The 22017-nt window shown below is 42.5% G+C and overlaps 1 protein-coding gene across 5 annotated transcripts in view; it reads right to left on the bottom strand.

Moving 5' to 3' along the window:
* Positions 1–17493: 17493 nt before the first annotated feature.
* The window catches only part of sfswap (splicing factor SWAP), a 155631-nt gene continuing 151107 nt past the window's right edge, over positions 17494–22017 (bottom strand). For all 5 annotated transcript variants that reach the window (XR_011949477.1, XM_072518075.1, XM_072518159.1 and 2 more), the window contains one exon: positions 17494–21741. Coding sequence is in view for 4 of the 5 variants with exons in the window: in XM_072518075.1 (XP_072374176.1) it covers positions 21676–21741 (66 nt within the window). In the remaining variant the exon portion in view is untranslated. The remainder of the gene's footprint in view (positions 21742–22017) is intronic.

The following is a 22017-nucleotide window of genomic DNA, read 5'->3' as shown; positions in this document are numbered from 1 at the left end:
ACTCGAGATATTGAGACTCTGGTCAAAAAGAAGAAGAAGGCATATGACGTACATAAACAACTGGGATCAAGTGGATCCCTTAAAGAGTATAGAGATTGTCGAAATAGAGTTAAGAGGGAAATCAGGAGGGCAAAAAGGGGACATGAAATTGCTTTGGCAAATAATGCAAAGGAGAATCCAAAGAGCTTCTATAGATACTTAAAGGGAAAAAGAGTAACTAGGGACAGAGTAGGGCCTATTAAGGATCAACAAGGACATCTATGTGCAGAGCCACAAGAGTTGGGTGAGATCCTGAATGAATATTTCTCATCGGTATTCACGGTGGAGAAAGGCATGGATGTTAGGAAACTAAGGGAAATAAATAGTGATGTCTTGAGAAGTGTGCATATTACAGAGGAGAAGGTGCTGGAAGTCTTAAAGCGCATCAAGCTAGATAAATCCCCAGGACCTGATGAAATGTATCCCAGGATGTTGTGGGAGGCTAGGGAGGAAATTACGGGTCCCCTAACAGAGATATTTGAATCATCGGCAGCCACAGGTGAGGTGCCTGAAGATTGGAGAGTAGCGAATGTTGTGCCCTTGTTTAAGAAGGGCAGCAGGGAAAAGCCTGGGAACTACAGACTGGTGAGCCTAACGTCTGTAGTAGGTAGGTTGCTAGAAGGTATTCTGAGAGACAGGATCTACAAGCATTTAGAGAGGCAAGGACTGATTCGGGGCAGTCAGCATGGCTTTGTGCGTGGAAAATCATGTCTCACAAATTTGATTGAGTTTTTTTGAGGGGGTGACCAAGAAGGTAGATGAGGGCAGTGCGGTAGACGTTGTCTACATGGACTTTAGCAAAGCCTTTGACAAGGTACCGCATGGTAGGTTGTTGCAGAAGGTTAAAGCTCACGGGATCCAGGGTGAGGTTGCCAATTGGATTCAAAATTGGCTGGACGACAGAAGGTGGTTGTAGAGGGTTGTTTTTCAAACTGGAGGCCTGTGACCAGTGGTGTGCCTCAGGGATCGGTGCTGGGTCCACTGTTATTTGTGATTTATAGTAATGATTTGGATGAGAATTTAGGAGGCATGGTTAGTAAGTTTGCAGATGACACCAAGATTGGTGGCACAGTGGATAGTGAAGAAGGTCATCTAGGATTGCAACGGGATCTTGATCAATTAGGCCAGTGGGCCGACGAATGGCAGATGGAGTTTAATTTAGATAAATGTGAGGTGATGCATTTTAGCAGATCAAATCAGGCCAGGACCTACTCAGTTAATGGTATGGCGTTGGGGAGAGTTATAGAACAAAGAGATCAAGGAGTACAGGTTCATAGCTCCTTGAAGGTGGAGTCGCAGGTGGACAGGGTGGTGAAGAAGGCATTTGGCATGCTTGGTTTCATTGGTCAGAACATTGAATACATACGTCTTGTTGAAGTTGTACAAGACATTGGTACGGCCACACTTGGAATACTGTGTGCAGTTCTGGTCACCCTATTATAGAAAGGATATTATTAAACTAGAAAGAGTGCAGAAAAGATTTACTAGGATGTTACCGGGACTTGATGGTTTGAGTTATAAGGAGAGGCTGGATAGACTGGGACTTTTTTCCCTGGAGCGTAGGAGGCTTAGGGGTGACCTTATAGAGGTCTATAAAATAATGAGGGGCATAGATAAGGTAGATAGTCAACATCTTTTCCCAAAGGTAGGGGAGTCTAAAACTAGAGGGCATAGGTTTAAGGTGAGAGGGGAGAGATTCAGAAGGGCCCAGAGGGGCAATTTCTTCACTCAGAGGGTAGTGAATGTCTGGAATGTGCTGCCAGAGGTAGTAGTAGAGGCGGGTACAATTGTGTCTTTTAAAAAGCATTTAGATAGTTACATGGGTAAGATGGGTATAGAGGGTTATGGGCCAAGTGCGGGCAACTGGGACTAGCTTAATGGTAAAAACTGGGCGGCATGGACTGGTTGGGCCGAAGGGCCTGTTTCCATGCTGTAAACTTCTATGATTCTATACACTCCGTCCTAAATCTACCTCCCCTTATTTTGAGGCTATGCCCCCTCGTTCTGCTTTCCCCGGCCAGTGGAAACAACCTGCCCGCATCTATCCTCTCTATTCCCTTCATAATTTTATGTCTCAATAAGATCCCCCCCGCATCCTTCTAAACTCCAATGAGTACAGTCCCAGTCTACTCAACCTCTCATCATAATCTAATCCCCTCAACTCTGGGAAAAAACCTAGTGAATCTCCTCTGCACTCCCTCCAGTGCCAATATGTCCTTTCTCAGGATAGGAGACCAAAACTGAACACAATACTCCAGATGCGGCCTCACCAACACCCTATACAATTGCAGCATAACTTCCTAGTCTTGAACTCCATCCCTCTAGCAATGAAAGACAAAACTCGATTCGCCTTCTTAATCACCTGTTGCACCTGCACACCAACTTTTTGCGACTCGTGCACCAGCACACCCAGGTCCCTCTGCACAGCAGCATGTTTTAACATCTTACCGTTTAAATAATAATCCATTCTGCTGTTATTCCTCCCAAAATGGATAGCCTCACACTTGGCAACATTGAATTCCATCTGCCAGACCCTAACCCATTCACCTAATCTATCCAAATCCTTCTGCAGACTTCCGGAATCCTCTGCACTTTTTGCTTTACCACTCATCTTAGTGTCGTCTGCAAACTTTGACACATTGCACTTGGTCCCCAACTCCAAATCGTCTATGTAAATTGTGAACAACTGTGGGCCCAACACTGATCCTTGAGGGACCCCACTAGTTACAGGTTGCCAACCAGAGAAACACCCATTTATCCCCGCTCTCTGCTTTCTGTTAGTTAACCAATCCTCTACCCATGCTACCACTTTACCCTCAATGCCATGCATCTTTAGTTTATGCAGCAACCTTTTGTGTGGCACCTTGTCAAAAGCTTTCTGGAAATCCAGATATACCACATCCATTGGCTCCCCGTTATCTACTGCATTGGTAACGTCCTCAAAAAATTCTACCAAATTAGTCAGACACGACCTACCCTTTGTGAACCCATGCTGTGTCTGCCCAATGGGGCAATTTCACTCCAGGTGCCCTGCTATTTCCTCCTTAATGATAGATTCCAGCATTTTCCCTACAACCAAAGTTAAGCTTACCAGCCTATAATTACCCACTTTCTGCCGACCTCCTTTTTTAAACAGTGGTGTCACGTTTGCTACTTTCCTATCCTCTGGGACCACCCCAGAGTCTAGTGAATTTTGATAAATTATCACTAGTGCGTTTCCAATTTCCCTAGCCATCTCTTTTAACACTCTGGGATGCATCCCATCAGGGCCAGGAGACTTGTCTACCTTTAGCCCCATTAGCTTGCCCAATACTACCTCCTTAGTGATTACAATCATCTCAAGGTCCTCACCTATCAACACCAGCGAAAACACAGCCACTCACCCGAACTCAGTCACTCACCTAAACTCAGATGCACTCTGTTCCAATCAGCACTCCGTGACTAAAGGCACTCCTGCCACACCTTTTGTACACTCACCTCTCCCAGCACTGTCCCGGCTCTCTCCTCCCGCGCTTTTAAAATCTCCCGGCTCTCTCCTCCAGCGCTGTTTTCACTGTCCCGGCTCTCTCCTCCCGCGCTTTTTAAATCTCCCGGCTCTCTCCTCCGGCGCTGTTTTCGCTGTCCCGGCTCTCTCTGCTCCCGCGCTTTTTAAATCTCCCGGCTCTCTCCTCTGGCGCTGTTTTCGCTATCCCGGCTCTCTCCTCCCGCTCTTTTTAAATCTCCCGGCTCTCTCCTCCGGCGCTGTTTTCGCTGTCCCGGCTCTCTCCTCCCGCACTTTTTAAATCTCCCGGCTCTCTCCTCCGGCGCTGTTTTCTCTGTCCCGGCTCTCTCCTCCCGCGCTTTTTAAATCTCCCGGCTCTCTCCTCCAGCGCTGTTTTCGCTGTCCCGGCTCTCTCTGCTCCCGCGCTTTTTAAATCTCCCGGCTCTCTCCTCCGGCGTGGTTTTCGCTGTCCCGGCTCTCCTCCCGCGCTTTTTAAATCTCCTGGCTCTCTCCTCCGGCGCTGTTTTCACTGTCCCGGCTCTCTCCTCCCGCGCTTTTTAAATCTCCCGGCTCTCTCCTCCGGCGCTGTTTTCGCTGTCTCGGCTCTCTCTGCTCCCGCGCTTTTTAAATCTCCCGGCTCTCTCCTCCGGCACTGTTTTCGCTGTCCCGGCTCTCTCCTCCCGCGCTTTTTAAATCTCCCGGCTCTCTTCTCCGGCGCTGTTTTCGCTGTGAAAGTGTGTCAGAGAGTGGGTGGAGCTGAGCTCAGTTCAGCCATTTTGTAGTTTCAGTTTTGAGGAAAAGAGCTTGGGGGTCGCGTCTGTGTTTGCAGTGAGGTTAAGTTGAGTTCATGGAATAAACATTGTTTTGGGTTTAAAAACCCACGTGTCCATAATTGTAATCCCACACCTGGAGAACAAGCCGTGGGCTCGGAAAAGCAACAATAGCATTAAAGGGGGAGGTTGGTTGAACTCCATGATACATTTTGGGGTTCTGAAAACGCCTCGCCCATAACAATTGGGAGCTCATCCGGGATAAAAGTCTATCTATTGGATTGGCTTTTGTGAACTTAAAGACAGTGAAGGATTGTTGCTTCTCCGGTGTGGTATTTTAGTTTATTTGGGGAGTGTGTTGTGTACAATGGCTCTTTCAGAGGCTCAGAAGTTTTTAGGGGTGGACACGATAACTTACGTGGACATGATACCTTACTTTCAGAGAGTAAAAATAGACTGTTAGGTTTGGCAAAAACATTGCAGTTAACATTACCTGACAAAATGCGAAAAGATGAGGCAATTATGGCGGTGGTTAAGCATTTAAAGTTGCCTGAGATAGAGTTTGACTCATGGGAAATGGCAAAAATTCAGTTGCAAATGAAACAAATGGAACATGAGAAAGAGTTAAAGCGGCTTGAATAAGAAAGAGAGAGAGAGGAAAAAGAAAAGGAGAGAGAAGAAAGGAGAAAAGAAAGAATAGCCCCAGCAGAACAAAAAGAAAAAGAGAGATACAAATCAGGGAAAAAGATAAAGAGAGGGAGTTTGAACTTCAGAAAATGGCCATGAAACATGACAATCAGTTAAAATTGGCAGACGTAAAGGGAAACGTACAGTTGGATGATAGTGATGAGGATAGTGAGAAAGAGCGTCATAGTCGAAGGTTTGGTGGGAATCTATTTGCCAAGCATTGCCAAGGTTTGACGAGAAGGAAGTGGAAGCCTTTTTCATTTCATTTGAGAAGGTAGCTAAACAAATGAAATGGCCACAGGCCATGTGGGCGTAACTGATTCAAACAAAGCTGGTAGGTAGATCTAGTGAAGTGTTTGCATCACTACCGGAGGAGGTATCTGGAACGTATGAGGTGGTGAAGAAATCCATCTTAAGTGCATATGAGCTAGTGCCTGAAGCTTACAGACAAAGGTTTAGAAATTTCAGGAAAGAATTTGGTCAAACATCCATGGAGTTTGAAAGGCTCAAACAGAGTAATTTTGATAGGTGGATAAGGGCTTTGAAAATAGACCAAACGTATGAAGCTCTCAGAGAAATTATACTTTTGGAGGAGTTTAAAAATTCAATTCCTGATGTAGTGAGAACTCATGTGGAAGAGCAGAGGGTTAAAACTGCGAGATTAGCAGCAGAAATGGCAGATGATTATGAATTCGTTCATAAATCAAAGATTGGTTTCCGACATCAGTTTCAGCCGGTGAGGGGTAGAAACTGGGGACATGAGAAATACTCAAGTGGTAAAAGTAAAGGTGATCTGATGGGAGACAATAAAGAGAGTGTACCTCAGATTAAAAAAGAAATCCAGGAGGGTGGAAAAGAATTGAAAAGTTTCAAATATTTTCACTGTAAAGTCATGTAAAGTCACAGTGTTGGTGGATGAAGAAAAGCACTGGGAAGGCTGATGTGGTAAAACAGGATAAGACAGCGGGGTTTATTAGAGGGGTAAAGGAAAGCCCAAGGGAAGCGAAGGAGGTGCAAACGATTGTACAGCCTGTACAGAAGTAATTGTTAAGAAGGTGCCAGATGTATTAAAAGAATTTACTTGTGTGGGTAAAGTTTACTCATGTGTATCAGGAGGAGCAGGAAAAGAAGTCACAATTTTAAGAGGTACAGGGGCTAGTCAATCTTTAATGGTAAGAGATGAGGAATAATGTAGTTTGAGAAGAATGTTGCCAGAAAAGGTGGTGATATGTGGAATTCAGGGTGAGAGGAGTAGCGTTCCATTATATAAGGTAAGGTTGGAAAGTCCAGTGAAGAGTGGTGAAGTGGTAGTAGGAGTAATAGATAAACTATCTTGTCCAGGAATACAGTTTATCTTGGGTAATGATATAGCTGGATCGCAGGTGGGAGTGATGCCTACTGTGGTTGATAAGCCAGTGGAAAATCAGTCAACTGAAGTGTTGAAGGACGAATATCCTGGGATTTTTCTGGATTGTGTAGCAACAAGGTCACAAAGTCACAGGTTAAGACAAGAGGAGAAATCAAAGAGTGAAGATGAAGTTGAAGTGCAATTATCAGAAACGATTTTTGATCAGATGGTTGAAAAAGAACAAGAATAGGTGGAGGATGATGCGGATATTTTTAGTTCAGGAAAATTGGCAGAGTTACAACAGAAAGATGTAGAAATAAAACGGATATATCAGAAAGCATATACGGAAGAGGAATCTGAGAGTATACCAGAGTGTTATTACCGTAAAAATGATGTCTTGATGAGAAAATGGAGACCTGTACATATGCAGGCGGGTGAAAAGTGGGCAGAAATTCATCAAGTAGTATTGCCGGCAGGGTATAGAAAGGAGGTGTTGCGAGTTGCACATGAGGTACCAGTGGGAGGTCATTTGGGAATAAGGAAAACTCAAACTAAAATCCAGAAACATTTTTATTGGCCTGGACGACATAAAGATGTAGTTAGATTTTGTCACTCATGTCACACATGTCAAGTGATAGGGAAACCTCAAGCAGTGATAAAACCAGCGCCCTTAATACCCATTCCAGCATTTGAGAAACCTTTTACGAGGGTCATAATTGATTGTGTAGGACCGCTTCCTAAAACAAAAAGTGTGAATCAATATCTTTTGACTATAATGGATGTCTACTAGGTTTCCAGAGGCCATTCCAGTACGTAATATTACAGCTAAAAGGATTGTGGAGGAGTTACTTAAATTCTTTACTAGATATGGACTACCCACAGAAATTCAATCGGATCAAGGATCAAATTTTACTTCAAAGTTATTCAAAGATATTATAGATAGCTTAGGAATAAAACAATTTAAATCAACTGCGTACCATCCAGAATCGCAGGGAGCGTTAGAAAGGTGGCATCAGACATTAAAGACAATGTTGAAAGCGTACTGTCAAGATTATCCAGAGGATTGGGATAAAGGAATCCCATTCGTATTGTTTGCAATTATGGATGCACCTTATGAGTCTACCAAATTTAGTCCTTTTGACCTAATTTTTGGTCATGAGGTAAGAGGACCACTTAAATTGATTAAGGAAAAATTGGTGGGTGAGAAATCGGAAATTACACTATTGGATTGTGTGTCAAATTTTAGGGAACGATTAAATAGAGCAGGTGAATTGGCTAGACAACATTTGAAAGTTGCACAAAATGTGGTGAAACGCATAGCGGACAAGAAATCCAAAGTTCGTAGTTTTGCCAGTGGGGATAAAGTTTTAGTGTTGTTACCAGTGGTAGGTGAGCCTTTAAAAGCTAGGTTTTGTGGACCGTATCAGATTGAAAGGTAAGTAAGTGAGGTGAATTATGTGGTAAAAACACCAGATAGAAAGACTCACCGAGTGTGTCATGTGAATATGCTTAAAAGGTACTTTGAAAGGGAAGGAGAGAAAAAGGAGGTTTTAATGATTCTAATTCAAAGTGACGAACCAAATCCAGATGACTTTTAATATGACATATCTCAAATTAAATTGGAAAATGAGGATGTTCTTAAAAATTGGGATGAATTAAGTTATCTTCCAGAGGAAAAACGAACTGACCTGAAAGAGTTATTGATATCACATGGGCAAGTTTGTAGAGATAAATTGGGAAGTACTAAAATGGCTATACATGATGTAGATGTGGGAAATGCTGTTCCTATCAAACATCATCCTTAGAGACTTAATCCTTTAAAATTGGCACAGGTTAACAAAGAGATTGAGAGCATGCTTACAAATGGCATAATTGAAGTGGGTTGCAGCCAATGGAGCTCACCCATAGTGATGGTACCTAAACCAGACGGTACCCTACGGTTGTGTGTGGACTATCGAAAGGTGAATGCAGTTACAAGAATGGACTCTTATCCTATCCCATGTTTGGAGGATTGCATTGAGAAAGTGGGACAATCTGCTTTTATTTCCAACTTCCAGACATGGAAAGAACATTTAAAACATCGTATGGAGTTCTTCGATCGACTTCAGGCGGCGGGTTTGGTGATGAACCTAGCCGAAAATGAATTTGGAGAAGTCCAAATCACTTTCCTTGCGGAGTTTCCAATACCCTCAAGACAAAGGGAAATGATGCAATTTCTTAGCATGAGTGGATTTGATCGAACAGTTGTGCAAAGGATTTGTGGCGTGATTACTCCACTGATGGAATTGCTGATGAAACGTAAAAAACTTCAATGGACAGCGGACTTTCAACAGGCATTTGACTGCCTGAAAGCTGTGATCACCAATGCTCCTGTATTGGAGAATTGCAAGGGACTCTGTGGTCAAGAGTTCTCCCAATGAGCCAGAGAAGACACAGCCAGAGTGAGACAGCAAAGAGTGAGTTTGGGAATTTGAATCTAGGTGGAAATTCGAAGCTGGATGGGGAGGAGGTGTTTTTATCCCTGGTAAGTAGTTTTTCTGTTTTCTTTTCATTGGTATATTTATTTATTTTTTCTTTGTTTTTTGAAATTGTAGTTGTTGAAGTTCACCGAAGGTTTAAGACATGGAAGGAGATCCCAGACCCGTGTCATGCTCCTCGTGTGCAATGTGGGAGCTCAGGGACACGTCCACTGTCCCTGGCTCCTTCACGTGCAAGAAGTGTGTCCAGTTGGAGCACCTGTTAGTCTGCTTGACGGCTCTGGAGCTGCGGCTGGACTCACTTTGGAGCGTCCACGATGCTGAGGACGTCGTGGATAGCACGTTTAGCGAGTTGCTCTCACTGCAGGTGAAAGGTACTGAGGGAGATAGAAAATGGGTGACCAAAAGACAGGGCAAGAGTAGGAAGGCAGTGCAGGTGTCCCCTGCTGTCATCTCCCTGCAAAACAGATATACCGCTTTGGATACTGTTGAGGGAGATGGCTCACTCACCAGGGGAAGGCAGCAGCAGCCAGGTTCATGGCACCGTGGCTGGCTCTGCCAGGGGGGGGGTTTGCTAGAGCTGTTGGGGAGAGTTTAAACTAATGTGTCAGGGGGATGGGAACCGATGCAGGAAGTTGGAAGGTAGCAAAACAGGGACAGAAACAAAAGGCAGTAAGGGGGAAAGTGTAAGGCAGAGAAGCCATAGTCAAAAATCAAAAAGGGCGACGGTACAAGGTACAGTGACTGAGGGGAGCTCAGTGAATAGGACCAGGAATACTAAAAGGAATAAAACGGGAAGTAAAAACATTAATGGTAAGCGATGCAACAGGTTGTTACATGAAGATATGGGTTCAACGACAAGGAAAATTAGGAGAAAAATTAAGAGGAAATATAACTTAGGATAGGTTACTGATCGAGGTGTTAAGATTCAAAACAGAGGTAAAAAAAAGCCAACATAAGTGTACTTTACCTGAATGCTCGTAGTATTCGGAATAAGGTAAATGAGTTGATGGCGTAGATCATCGTGAAAGACTATGATTTAGTGGCCATGACTGAAACATGGTTAAAGGATGGTCACGACTGGGAGTTAAATATCCGAGGGTGTCAAACTTTTCGGAAGGACAGAGTGGATGGTAAGGGAGGTGGTGTAGCTCTGTTATTTAAGGATGACATCCGGGCAATAGTAAGGGATGACATCGGTGCTATGGAGGATAAGGTTGAATCCATTTGGGTGGAAATCAGGACTAGTAAGGCGAAAAAGTCACTGATAGGAGTAGTCTATAGGCCACCAAATAGTAACATTATGGTGGGGCAGGCAATAAACAAAGAAATAACGGATGCATGTAGAAATGGTACAGCAGTTATCATGGGGGATTTTAATCTACATGTTGATTGGTTTAACCAGGTCGGTCAAGGCAGCCTTGAGGAGGAGTTTATAGAATGTATCCGCGATAGTTTCCTAGAACAGTCTGTAATGGAATCTACGAGAGAACAAGGGGTCCTAGATCTGGTCCTGTGTAATGAGACAGGATTGATTCATGATCTCATAGTTAGGGATCCTCTCGGAAGGAGCGATCACAATATGGTGGAATTTAAAATACAGATAGAGGGTGAGAAGGTAAAATCAAATACTAGTGTTTTGTGCTTAAACAAAGGAGATTACAATGGGATGAAAGAAGAACTAGCTAAGGTAGACTGGGAGCAAAGACTTTATGGTGAAACAGTTGAGGAACAATGGAGAACCTTCCAAGCAATTTTTCAGTGCTCAGCAAAGGTTTATACCAACAAAAAGGAAGGACGGTAGAAAGAGGGAAAATCGACCGTGGATATCTAAGGAAATAAGGGAGAGTATCAAATTGAAGGAAAAAGCATACAAAGTAGCAAAGATTAGTGGGAGGCTAGAGGACTGGGAAATCTTTAGGGGGCAACAGAAAGCTACTAAAAAGCTATAAAGAGTAAGATAGATTATGAGAGTAAACTTGCTCAGAATATAAAAACAGATCGTAAAAGTTTCTACAAATATATAAAACAAAAAAAAGAGTGGCTAAGGTAAATATTGGTCCTTTAGAGGATGAGAAGGGAGATTTAATAATGGGATGAGGAAATGGCTGAGGAACTGAACAGGTTTTTTGGGTCGGTCTTCACAGTGGAAGACACAAATCACATGCCAGTGACTGATGGAAATGAGGCTATGACAGGTGAGGACCTTGAGATGATTGTTATCACCTAGGGAGGTAGTGATGGGCAAGCTAATGGGGCTAAAGGTAGACAAGTCTCCTGGCCCTGATGGAATGCATCCCAGAGTGGCAAAAGAGATGGCTAGGGAAATTGCAAATGCACCAGTGATAATTTACCAAAATTCACTAGACTCTGGGGTGGTCCCGGCGGATTGGAAATTAGCAAACGTGACACCACTGTTTAAAAAAGGAGGTAGGCAGAAAGCGAATAATTATAGGCCAGTGAGCTTAACTTCGGTAGTCGGGAAGATGCTGGAATCTAACAAGGAAGAAATAGCGAGGCATCTGGATGGAAATTGTCCCATTGGGCAGACACAGCATGGGTTCATAAAGGGCAGGTCGTGCCTAACTAATTTAGTGGAATTTTTTGAGGACATTACCAGTGCGGTAGATAACGGGGAGCCAATGGATGTGGTGTATCTGGATTTCCAGAAAGCCTTTGACAAGGTGCCACACAAAAGGTTGCTGCATAAGATAAAGATGCATGGCATTAAGGGTAAAGTAGTAGAATGGATAGAGGATTGGTTAATTAATAGAAAGCAAAGATTGGGGATTAATGGGTGTTTCTCTGGTTGGCAATCAGTAGCTAATGGTGTCCCTCAGGGATCAGTGTTGGGCCCATAATTGACATAGATGATTTGGAGTTGGGGACCAAGGGCAATGTGTCCAAGTTTGCAGACGACACTAAGATGAGTTGTAAAGCAAAAAGTGCAGGATACTGGAAGTCTGCAGAGGGATTTGGATGGGCTAAGTGAATGGGATAGGGTCTGGCAGATGGAATACAATGTTGACAAATGTGAGGTTATCCATTTTGGTAGGAATAACAGCAAAATGGATTATTATTTAAATTATAAAATATTAAAACATGCTGCTGTGCCGAGAGACCTGGGTGTGCTAGTGCATGAGTCACAAAAAGTTGGTTTACAGGTGCAACAGGTGATTAAGAAGGCAAATGGAATTTTGTCCTTCATTGCTAGTGGGATGGAGTTTAAGACTAGGGAGGTTATGCTGCAATTGTATAAGGTGTTAGTGAGGCCACACCTGGAGTATTGTGTTCAGTTTTGGTCTCCTTACTTGAGAAAGGACGTACTGGCACTGGAGGGTGTGCAGAGGAGATTCACTAGGTTAATCCCAGAGCTGAAGGGGTTGGATTGCGAGGAGAGGTTGAGTAGACTGGGACTGTACTCGTTGGAATTTAGAAGGATGAGGAGGGATCAGATAGAAACATATAAAATTATGAAGGGAATAGATGGATAGATGCGGGCAGGTTGTTTCCACTGGCGGGTGAAAGCAGAACTAGGGGGCATAGCCTCAAAATAAGGGGAAGTAGATTTAGGACTGTGTTTAGGAGGGACTTCTTCACCCAAAGGGTTGTGAATCTATGGAATTCCTTGTCCAGTGAAGCAGTAGAGGTTCCTTCATTAAATGTTTTTAAGATAAAGATAGATAGTTTTTTTGAAGAATAAAGGGATTAAGGGTTATGGTGTTCGGGCTGGAAAGTGGAGCTGAGTCCACAAAAGATCAGCCATGATCTCATTGAATGGCAGAGCAGGCTCGAGGGGCCAGATGGCCTACTCCTGCTCCTAGTTCTTATGTCAGATTGAACTAACGTATCTGATTCTAAAGAGAAATGCCGAGGAGGAAGAGGAATAGATGGATCGTGCAGAGACTTTGTTAAAAGAGACTGTCAATCGAGAAGGATTTCGGTTGGAGGAAGAACAAAGAAAAATGGACTATATTATTATGCCTGTTTGCATGTTTTTTTTGTTAAACGATAAAGTATTTTTACTGTGTGCATTTCTTAGTGGATGGTGCAAAAATGAAACCATCTTGAAGTTGATGGTTTATTTTTTTTCTTGGGAGGAAGGTGCCATGTGAGAGTACCTTTAAGAAATGGATGTTTAAGCAATGTACCTTTAAGAAAACAGTGATGTCAGAGAGTGGGTGGAGCGGAGTTCAGTTCAGCCATTTTGTAGTTTCAGTTTTGAGCAAGAGCTTGGGCGTGCGTGTTTGTAGTGAGCTGGATCTGCTGTGATCTCTGCCATGAAAGACTATGTCTGGTTCATTTGGGTGATTTAAACTCATAATAGTAAAGCCTTTAACCTGATGTGTTTCTGTTTAAAGGTGTTAAGTCTCATGGATGTTGAAAGGAATAACTGAAGGATTATTTAGTGTTGTAATATTTTTGGGGTTATCTTTGAAGTAAGGGGTGTTAAGAGATCCAATGTTTATTTCAAAGAGGTTAAGTTGTGTTCATGGAATAAACGTCGTCTTGTGTTTAAAAACCCATGTGTCCATAATTGTAATCCCACACCTGGAGAACAAGCCATGTGCTCGGAAAAGAAACAATAGCATTAAAGGGAGAGGTTGGTTGAACTCCATGATACATTTTGGGGTTCTGAAAACGCTTCGCCCATAACAAGTCTCTCCTTCCTTCCCTATGTACGGCATGCATTGTTTGTACAGCATGCAAGAAACAATACTTTTCACTGTATAGCAATCAGCCATGATTGAATGGTAGAGTGGACTCGATGGGCCGAATGGCCTTACTTCCGCTCCTATGTCTTATGGTCTTATGTAACAATAATAAATCAAATCAAAGAGACGGTTTAATCCGCGCTGGGGTGTGCACGCACGAGTGGGAAACATGCATCAAACCTACCACCTCCAAGTTACATACCAGGCTGACTTAGAACCTGAATGCTATTTCTTCTCTGTCAAAGTCTGGAACTCCCTACCGAACAACACTTTGAGTGTACCTGCACCGGAGCAGTTGAAAATGGCAGCATTCTAATGAGAATCTGGGCTGGGCAACAAATGCTGGCCTAGAATTATGTGTACTGCAAGGGGTAGAAATTGGAAAAACATAATCAACTTGTGGTACGTTGACAGTACAGCGCAACTTGCAGAATCAGAGGGGGTCCTATAAAATACCTTGGATCAAGTAAAAAAACAGAAGTTTAGAATGCGGATTGAGTATGGACACTATTGGAATAAGTAGATAAGTTTGTGTATTTAAGCCAAATGATAACAGAAGATGGTAGATGTGATGCAGAAGTTAGGATAGAGATAATCAGAAGTAATTTTGTGAAGATGACGGTTGGGTTAACAATAAAACTAAAGTCTGTAACAAGGACAAGACATTGAGATGCTACATTCTATCAATTTCCCCCGTGCCTCAGAAACCTGGACAATAAATTTATATCAGTGGTTGAAAACAGGCACATTTCAAATGTGGATGTCAGAGATTCCATATGTAGAGCATAATACAAAAGGAAATGTAATTGGAATAGCAAGAGCAAAAAGGCTGAAGTGACATCCGGAAAAGAAAATGTCAGCATTTTAGACAAAGTGGAGGGCAAGACGAGATGTAGTTGGGCGAGAGGTTTCACTGCGCAGTTGTTGATGAGCTAGTGTGTGTGTGAGGAACATGGCATATCATGACAGCAGTTCTTCTGGGAGGAGTAGCTACAAGCAGCAGCAGTAAGTCAGTGATTCCCACACCCTGCGAAAGAATAGAAGAAACACCCAATTTCATCAGTTTGAGACCCTTCATTTAAACACCAGGGCAGCACGTGCATCCTTAGCAACTGGCTTTGGACAGGGCAAAACCATGAGGCGCAGAGGTTGCCTGCTGGCTCCTAGGTTAGGTGGAGCAAGACCATAAGACATAGGAGCGGAAGGCCACTCGGCCCATCGAGTCCACTCCGCCATTCAATCATGGCTGATTTCAACTCCATTTACCCGCTCTCTCCATAGCCCTTAATTCCTCGAGCAAGGGGAGAATAGTGACAATATCGGTAGGAAGCAGGAGGCAGCATGGTCGAGATTCATGTTAGGGGATGGGGAAGCATTGCTGCAACAACTGGCTCCATTAAGACAGATACCTGAATTAATATTGTGGGTCTTCCCACCTTCTAGGCTGCTATGGACGGCACTAGCACTGTTGCTTCACAGCTCCAGGGTCCCAGTTTCGATTCCCGCCTTGGGTTACTGTCTGTGCGGAGTCTGCACATCCTCCCCGTGTCTGCGTGGGTTTCCTCCGGGTGCTCTGGTTTCCTCCCACAGTCCAAAGATGTGCAGGTTAGGTGGATTGGCCATGCTAAATTGCCCTTAAGTGTCCAAAAGGTTAGGTGGGGTTACTGGGATAGGGTGGAGATGTGGGCTTGGGTGGGGTGCTCTTTCCAAGGGCCGCTGCAGGCTCGGGCCGAATGGCCTCCTTCTGCACTGAAAATTCTATGACTTCTATGACTCTAAAAGGCGTCCTATAAATCCAAGTTGTTAAAATTCCATCCTGGTCAGAATAACACAGGACCTTGATTTACATGCTTTAATGAGGCGCATACCCAAAACGCGCTTACTTAGAATCCCTACAGTACAGGAGGCCATTCAGCCCGAGTCTGCACCAACTCTCTGAAAGAGCACCCTATGTCCACCCCCCACCCTAGCCCCGTGACCCCACACAACCTGCATATCTTTGGACACTAAGGGCAATTTTAGCATGGCCAATCCACCTAACCTACACACATCTTTGGACTGTGCGAGGAAACCGTAGCACCCGGAGGAAACCCACGCAGACACGGGGAAAACATGCAAACTTCACATAGTCACCCAAGGCCAGAATCGAGCCCGGGTCCCTGGAGCTGTGAGGCAGCAGTGCTAACCACTGTTCTGCTTAGCTTGCTAAAGTCTGAAATGAAATTATGGCATTGGGACTTGGTCATGTGACAGTAGTCTCCTAGAACACATTGTAAAAAGCTTAGATGTCAGAGAAGAAATTCTAGATTTATTTTCACTGAATTGGGTAATTAAACAAAAAGAATCTTCTCCCATCTCCGACGCAACCGTCAAATGGATGTAGTCAAGAGGGTCAGGTTTGACAGATCAAGCTGGTTTTTGTCTATTCATCTTTTCCTGTTGTCCCATGTATTCCAAATATTTTATATAATTTAACAGGGGAGCTAATCAGAGATAATCTTAGCAAATTTACCAACCCGTGCTATTGAGAAGCTCGAGTGAGCAGAGCACCAGCAATCAATTTTTAGGATAAAAACGCTGTGTAAGATACATTGATCATTCTATTTTCTGGCTCCGTGCTGGACTGAGCTCAATTACTCACCATGGAGAAGACAAAGAAATTTATATCCACTTTGAAGAAAAATAAAGCTGCAAAAAAGTCAAACCGGCACAAGGAGTGCAGCCATTGGCACATTCTTGAACAATAAAAAGTAAAAACATTTGGAAGAATGGGAGCAGGTTCAGAACCAGACATTTAAAAAGGCAAGGACAGCAGAATTAAGCTCTATTGGGCAAATCAAACTGTGACGTATTTGCACCCATCAGCGCTCTGACAGACGAATGTACGAATTAGGAGCAGTATTCAGTCCCTTGAATCTGCTCCGCCATTCAATAAGATCATGGCTGATCTGACAGTGGCCACGTTTGACCTATTCTTGATAATCTCCACTCCCTCGTTAGTCAAGAATCCTCTATCTCTGCCTTGAAAGTATTCAATGGCCCTGCCTCCACACGCAGAGTGCCAAAGATCCATGACCCTGAGAATGAGGTTCTTCTCATCTCCATTTTAAATAGGAGACAGCTTAATTTTAAAATTGTGACATTTCTCCCTCAAGGGAAATATCCCCTCAGCCACTTATATGTTTCAATAAGCTCGCCTCTCAAGCTTTTAAACTTCAATAAATGAACAATAGCCATGGACGACATTAACTTACACACTTGAACAAGTTTAAATAATTTATACACTGTTTTGTTTTTAAATTTACAGCTTTTTGTTTTGCATCACTCGTGGCTCTGAGCATTGACTCAGTAAAGCCGTCTCCTGCAACTACAATAACAAACTGATTACATACACGGGTGAGTGTGTATTTTTAGCTGGAAAAAACATTTTACGCAGCTACACGGAACTTGACTAGGGGGAATCAAATACCTAACTGAGTATCGATTTAAGTAGATGCTCTTCAGTGAATCCAGATATTTAAGTCTTCTGAACATATGCTCATGATTGCTTTCACTATGAAAACTGCAGTCATGCAAGGATAACAAAGACTTACTGCATACTGGGCCACAGATGCAAGTCCCACTTATCTGACCTCAGCTGAAGAATGCAGCTGAAGCACTGCACTCTGCTTCAGCAGACTCTGCAGCTAAGGTAAAGCTTTCAGCAGATATCTGCTCTTGATGGCTTTCCAATGAGTGGTGTTGGAAAGGGCATATTTGCAGATGTCTGGAACAGGCCTGGCGTGTTGCCCTTGCTTAGACCAGCTGTCCAAACTCTCACAATAAGGGCACCCATTTACATGCTTATTCATCTAAACATGCCAGACCAAGTTTAGGAAAATAAACCAGATCTAATTCTGTTTGTCTTCATAAAAACATTAAAAAGTATGCTTAAATATATTTTGTGTGGGTTTTAAAATTGAATTGACAGTTGCACTTCTGGAAAGTTAATAAAAGTAATTTATTTACAATGTTTAAGTACACCCGTCTTTTATAGGGCTCCAAACCTCATATTGCATTATGCAACCACAAATGGGGAAGGGGTAGGGAAAGGAAGGTAACGGAAAGAGAAGCAGATCGAGAGGAAACATAACTCAGTAACAGGTAATTCAAGGGCAAGTACAGAACATTTCATATGGAGTAAGGATGTAACACATTTTTCAAGTTGTAAACCATTTAAACAGATTAACTGGGTACTCATCTTATTGCTGAACAGAACTGGCTGCTGCATTTGCATATACAACGGACCCCACTTCATTACATGAAACGCTTAAGCACTCAAGATGTGAAAAGGTGCTATCAAATGCAAATTCTCTGGGAAATACTTTATTGCCATGTACACCACATGTGGTACTGCCCACAATCTTCTTCCTTCTCCTTGAAAAGGCTGGTGTTTGCTTTGGTGTTCATGGCTGTCACAATGTTCTGAGATACAGATTGATGCCACAGCAATTTAACTTATTGAAAGTGCTAGAAGTTATATATATTGTTGAATGTTAAACATGAAATCATACTTGTATGAATTGCACTTTGAGGGACTGCATCTTCAAACAATGATATACATTGGATGGTTGCTTCTGGACAGTTTATAATGAAGGTTAAATGATTTCGCAACTTCCCTGACAGATTCATCCAAGAAATTTCAATCAAAAAATCAAACCAGAAATAATTCAAGTTTGTTAATGCATCTATAAATTTAACAAATGAAATCATAAATCACGTAACGTTAGAATAAAGTGATCACTTTTAATGTGTACCTGGGTTGAGCTCTGTCGAAGTCTGAGATCAGAATATTTTACCCTAATGAGGCTAACAGATATAAAAGCACTCTGTCATGAATGTTACTCCTCGTAGAACAAACATCCCTGCTAATATGCTTCAGCATGAACAGGAAATTCCATTGGAATTTTCTACATACAGTATATAAATGAAATACAAAAGGAAGCTAAAAAGCCAATAGTATAATATTGAAGGAGTGGGTGTAAAGAGTGAATCTTTGAGAAATGCTTCAGATGTCCCATGAGCCTATTAACCAAGTCAAACCATTTTGAGACCCCTTAGTACATCTGAATAAGCAGAGATAACACTGCTGCGGCATGAACAGGGAAACAAATAATTATGTACCCATAAACTTGATTTTTAAATAAAATATTTGTAAATAAATGTACTAATCCCAGTCTGCTGATTCAAAAATAAAATTCATTACTTAAGTAATTCAATTTGAATTTGGGTGACACGGTGGTGGTGCAGTGGTTAGCACCGCTGCCTCGCTGTGCCAAGGACCCGGGTTCGATCCCGGCCCCCGGGTCACTGACCGTGTGGAGTCTGCACATACTCCCCGTGTCTGCGTGGGTCTCACCCCCACAACCCAAAGATGTGCAGGGTAGGTGGATTGGCCACGCTAAATTGGAAAAGAAAATTATTGGGTACTCTTAAGTTAAAAATAAAATAAAAATCCAAGTCTTTCAGTGGTGTGAACATGACCAGGGAGGTGGCTAGGGACGTGTAAGATGACCATGTATGCTGTGCGACCATCATTATACAATTTGAAAGGATTCTTGAGTTCCTCCTAAATGTTATACAAAGGCTAAAAGGCTGGTAACTCACCTCTAACGTACTATTCTTCATCCTTTGAATAATCTTCATAAATCAGAGGACAAGGTATGTCATCCTATCTTGAATTTCCTTTCAAACTAGAAATTGGCACTATCCACCTTCCATTCTCTTCCTTGCCATCAGGGCAATCATGCTATGGAACCTTCTTCTTTCCAAAGAGAAAATATCTCTTTGGATAACGTGCAGGTTCTTATTTTCTCTCACCCTTGTTTCAGATAATTGAAGGACTATCTTAGGAATTTAGGCATTCCTCGATAGATCAATAAATCTCAACTGGAACCGTGCTGTTAGGCTCTTCCCGGGCCTTGACGCCTTTGTGTGTTTCAATAACTGACTAATACACCGCCCCTTTTGTTCAGGGAGCTGGAACAAGCTACAGGAGCCAACCATGTTAATATCAATTCCACAAATATTAAATGCATTATACTCTTCTTTTTCTAATTTAGCGTACCCAATTAATTTTTTCCAATTAAGGGGCAATTTTAGCATGGCCAATTCACCTACCTGCACATCTTTTGGGTTGTGGGGGGGCGAAACACGGGGAGAATGTGCAAACTCCACACGGACAGTGACACAGAGCCGGGATTGAACCTGGGACCTCAGCGCCGTGAGGCTGCAGCGCTAACCACTGTGCCACCGTGCTGCCCCCATGCATTACACTCTTTATCCAACTTTAAAAAGCTGTGCCAGAAAATTTCTCACATACGGTTTTAAACACCATGAAGCCAGTATCAGGGTGACCTGATTATAATTGGGAAATTATACTAATGAATTAATAAAAGTTACGTTACTTGTACCCAGAGTACTGGAGCTGTGCCAACCTACTTCCCACTCCGACAGCACCACAAAGAACCCTGTGTGGATATGCCCTCAGCACACAGCTTTGAGATGCTTACTCAGTGACACACCAAATTTAGTTTTTCCACTTTCTTGCAAGCATAAAAATGTGATATAATCTTAATTTCTCTTACCTGTGGGTCTCAACTTTCCCTGATTACCTCTTGTAACTGAAATGCGAGCTTGTTCTTTTAACCTTCCTCAGAAGGGTTGTCAAAAACATCATACAATCAATAGTGCAATTACCTAGATACCCAAGCATAGACATTAGTGACAGCAGAGGCACTTCAGAAACCTGGAAAGATTTTAAACAAAGAGAATGGGTGCGACAAAAAAACAGAAGAAAACTGAACCAGGTCAGAAAGTAGTCTTGAAAATTTACAGCTTAATATTCTCGAGAGGCATTGCTGCATATCCCCAACGAAAGGTGCAGCATACAAAACCCAAACCAAAAATAAATCAAGCACTTTTAAAAAATAAATATATTCTGTTGCTATCGTGGTTTATGCAGTTAACAGATCCATTAGAAAATACAGAGGCAAGTCAACACTGATTGTACACATTTCCAATCACTCAGACTCTGCCCTACAGAACATCGAGCTTCCATTAGTTGAAAAATGTGGTCCAAATAAGTGGAGGGTAATTTCAGTGTTGTGCAAGAGTGAGTGAAACATTAATTGATGTTTTAGTTTGACTAAATATGCAATCACGTTTACCCTGTCAGAAATCAATTTTTCCTTCAAACTGGTGTCAGGTGACTTCATTGCAAATGTGCATAGTGGAACATAACTGCAATCATATCAAAGTGGCCGCATAGCAAATTAATAAGCAGTGACTACGTCAGAATAGTTAACTTATAAACATAAAGTACCAACTGAGCCCCAACTTGAAAATGACCATTTCAAGATGATGAAATATTCGAGCGCTTTTTACAAATAAATCTTTTAACCATCATTCTAAACAAATAAATTACCTTTAATATTTCAATAGATTTGCATCACTGTGGTTGAAAACCTTACTGGAGCCCTCTCACACTGTCGTTCGGGTGTGAATTCAAAGTAAACTTATATGTAGCGGTTTAAATAAATGCAATGTTTTCGAAAATGGTTGATACACATTGTATGAAAGGTAATGCTGATGGTATATCCTGCCGTGCTTCTCCTGATCTTCAAGACTAGCCTGTGCATCCTGTTCCAAGATTGAAACCCCAAATAATTGCTATCAAAGACCTACATCAAGAGAACCCTTCAAATTTACAAAATGAGATGTTACCTCATCTTTGTAGATGTAAGTAGTAAAACTCCTTCACAGAAGGATAAGCTAAGCTCCTGTCCGGTAATCACAAATGATTGTAGGCAGCTAGTTTCTGGTGCTCAATACAGAGTGCACCACCAGATTTTCACAGATGTTCTTTTGAAATTCTGACGCCCCACAGCACATGGAGTTTGTTGCGTTCAACAGGAGGAAATTGCAAAAACAGTAACAATGAAATAAGATCTCAGTTCAAACTGTACTTATCAAAATGAGCTATACAAAACAGTTTTTGCCAAAGTGGAATACTGCCCAAATTGTCTAAATAATTTAGTTCTTGCAACAAGGCAGTTCAAGCTTCTTGTGAAGCCACTTCCGATCCTTGTGTTCTTGTAGGGCCTGTTTGCCTTTTTGTTTAGGACACGTTGGTTTGTACATCTTTTGATGAAGCCAGCATTTCTCTTACTTTGGCCATTAGGTCCTATACGAAAGGAAAAGATAGAATGAAATATCTGCTCAAAGATGTACATGTATATAATAATCGCTTATTGTCACAAGTAGGCTTCAATGAAGTTACTGTGAAAAGCCCCTAGTATATAGCACTGCGCACAACCTCAGACCACCCCCATCGCCCTTTATGGCCAATTAGTACCCATGAAGTGTTGTATGAAGAGGGCAATGTTGTACCGTAGGAAACGTGATCCAGCTGTACTGATCGCATCATCAGTATGGCCAGCAAATACGATGTTCAAAAGAA

This window comes from Scyliorhinus torazame, chromosome 1, assembly GCF_047496885.1.
Source record: "Scyliorhinus torazame isolate Kashiwa2021f chromosome 1, sScyTor2.1, whole genome shotgun sequence".
Taxonomy (NCBI): domain Eukaryota; kingdom Metazoa; phylum Chordata; class Chondrichthyes; order Carcharhiniformes; family Scyliorhinidae; genus Scyliorhinus; species Scyliorhinus torazame.
This window is presented reverse-complemented; position numbering and strand designations above follow the sequence as displayed.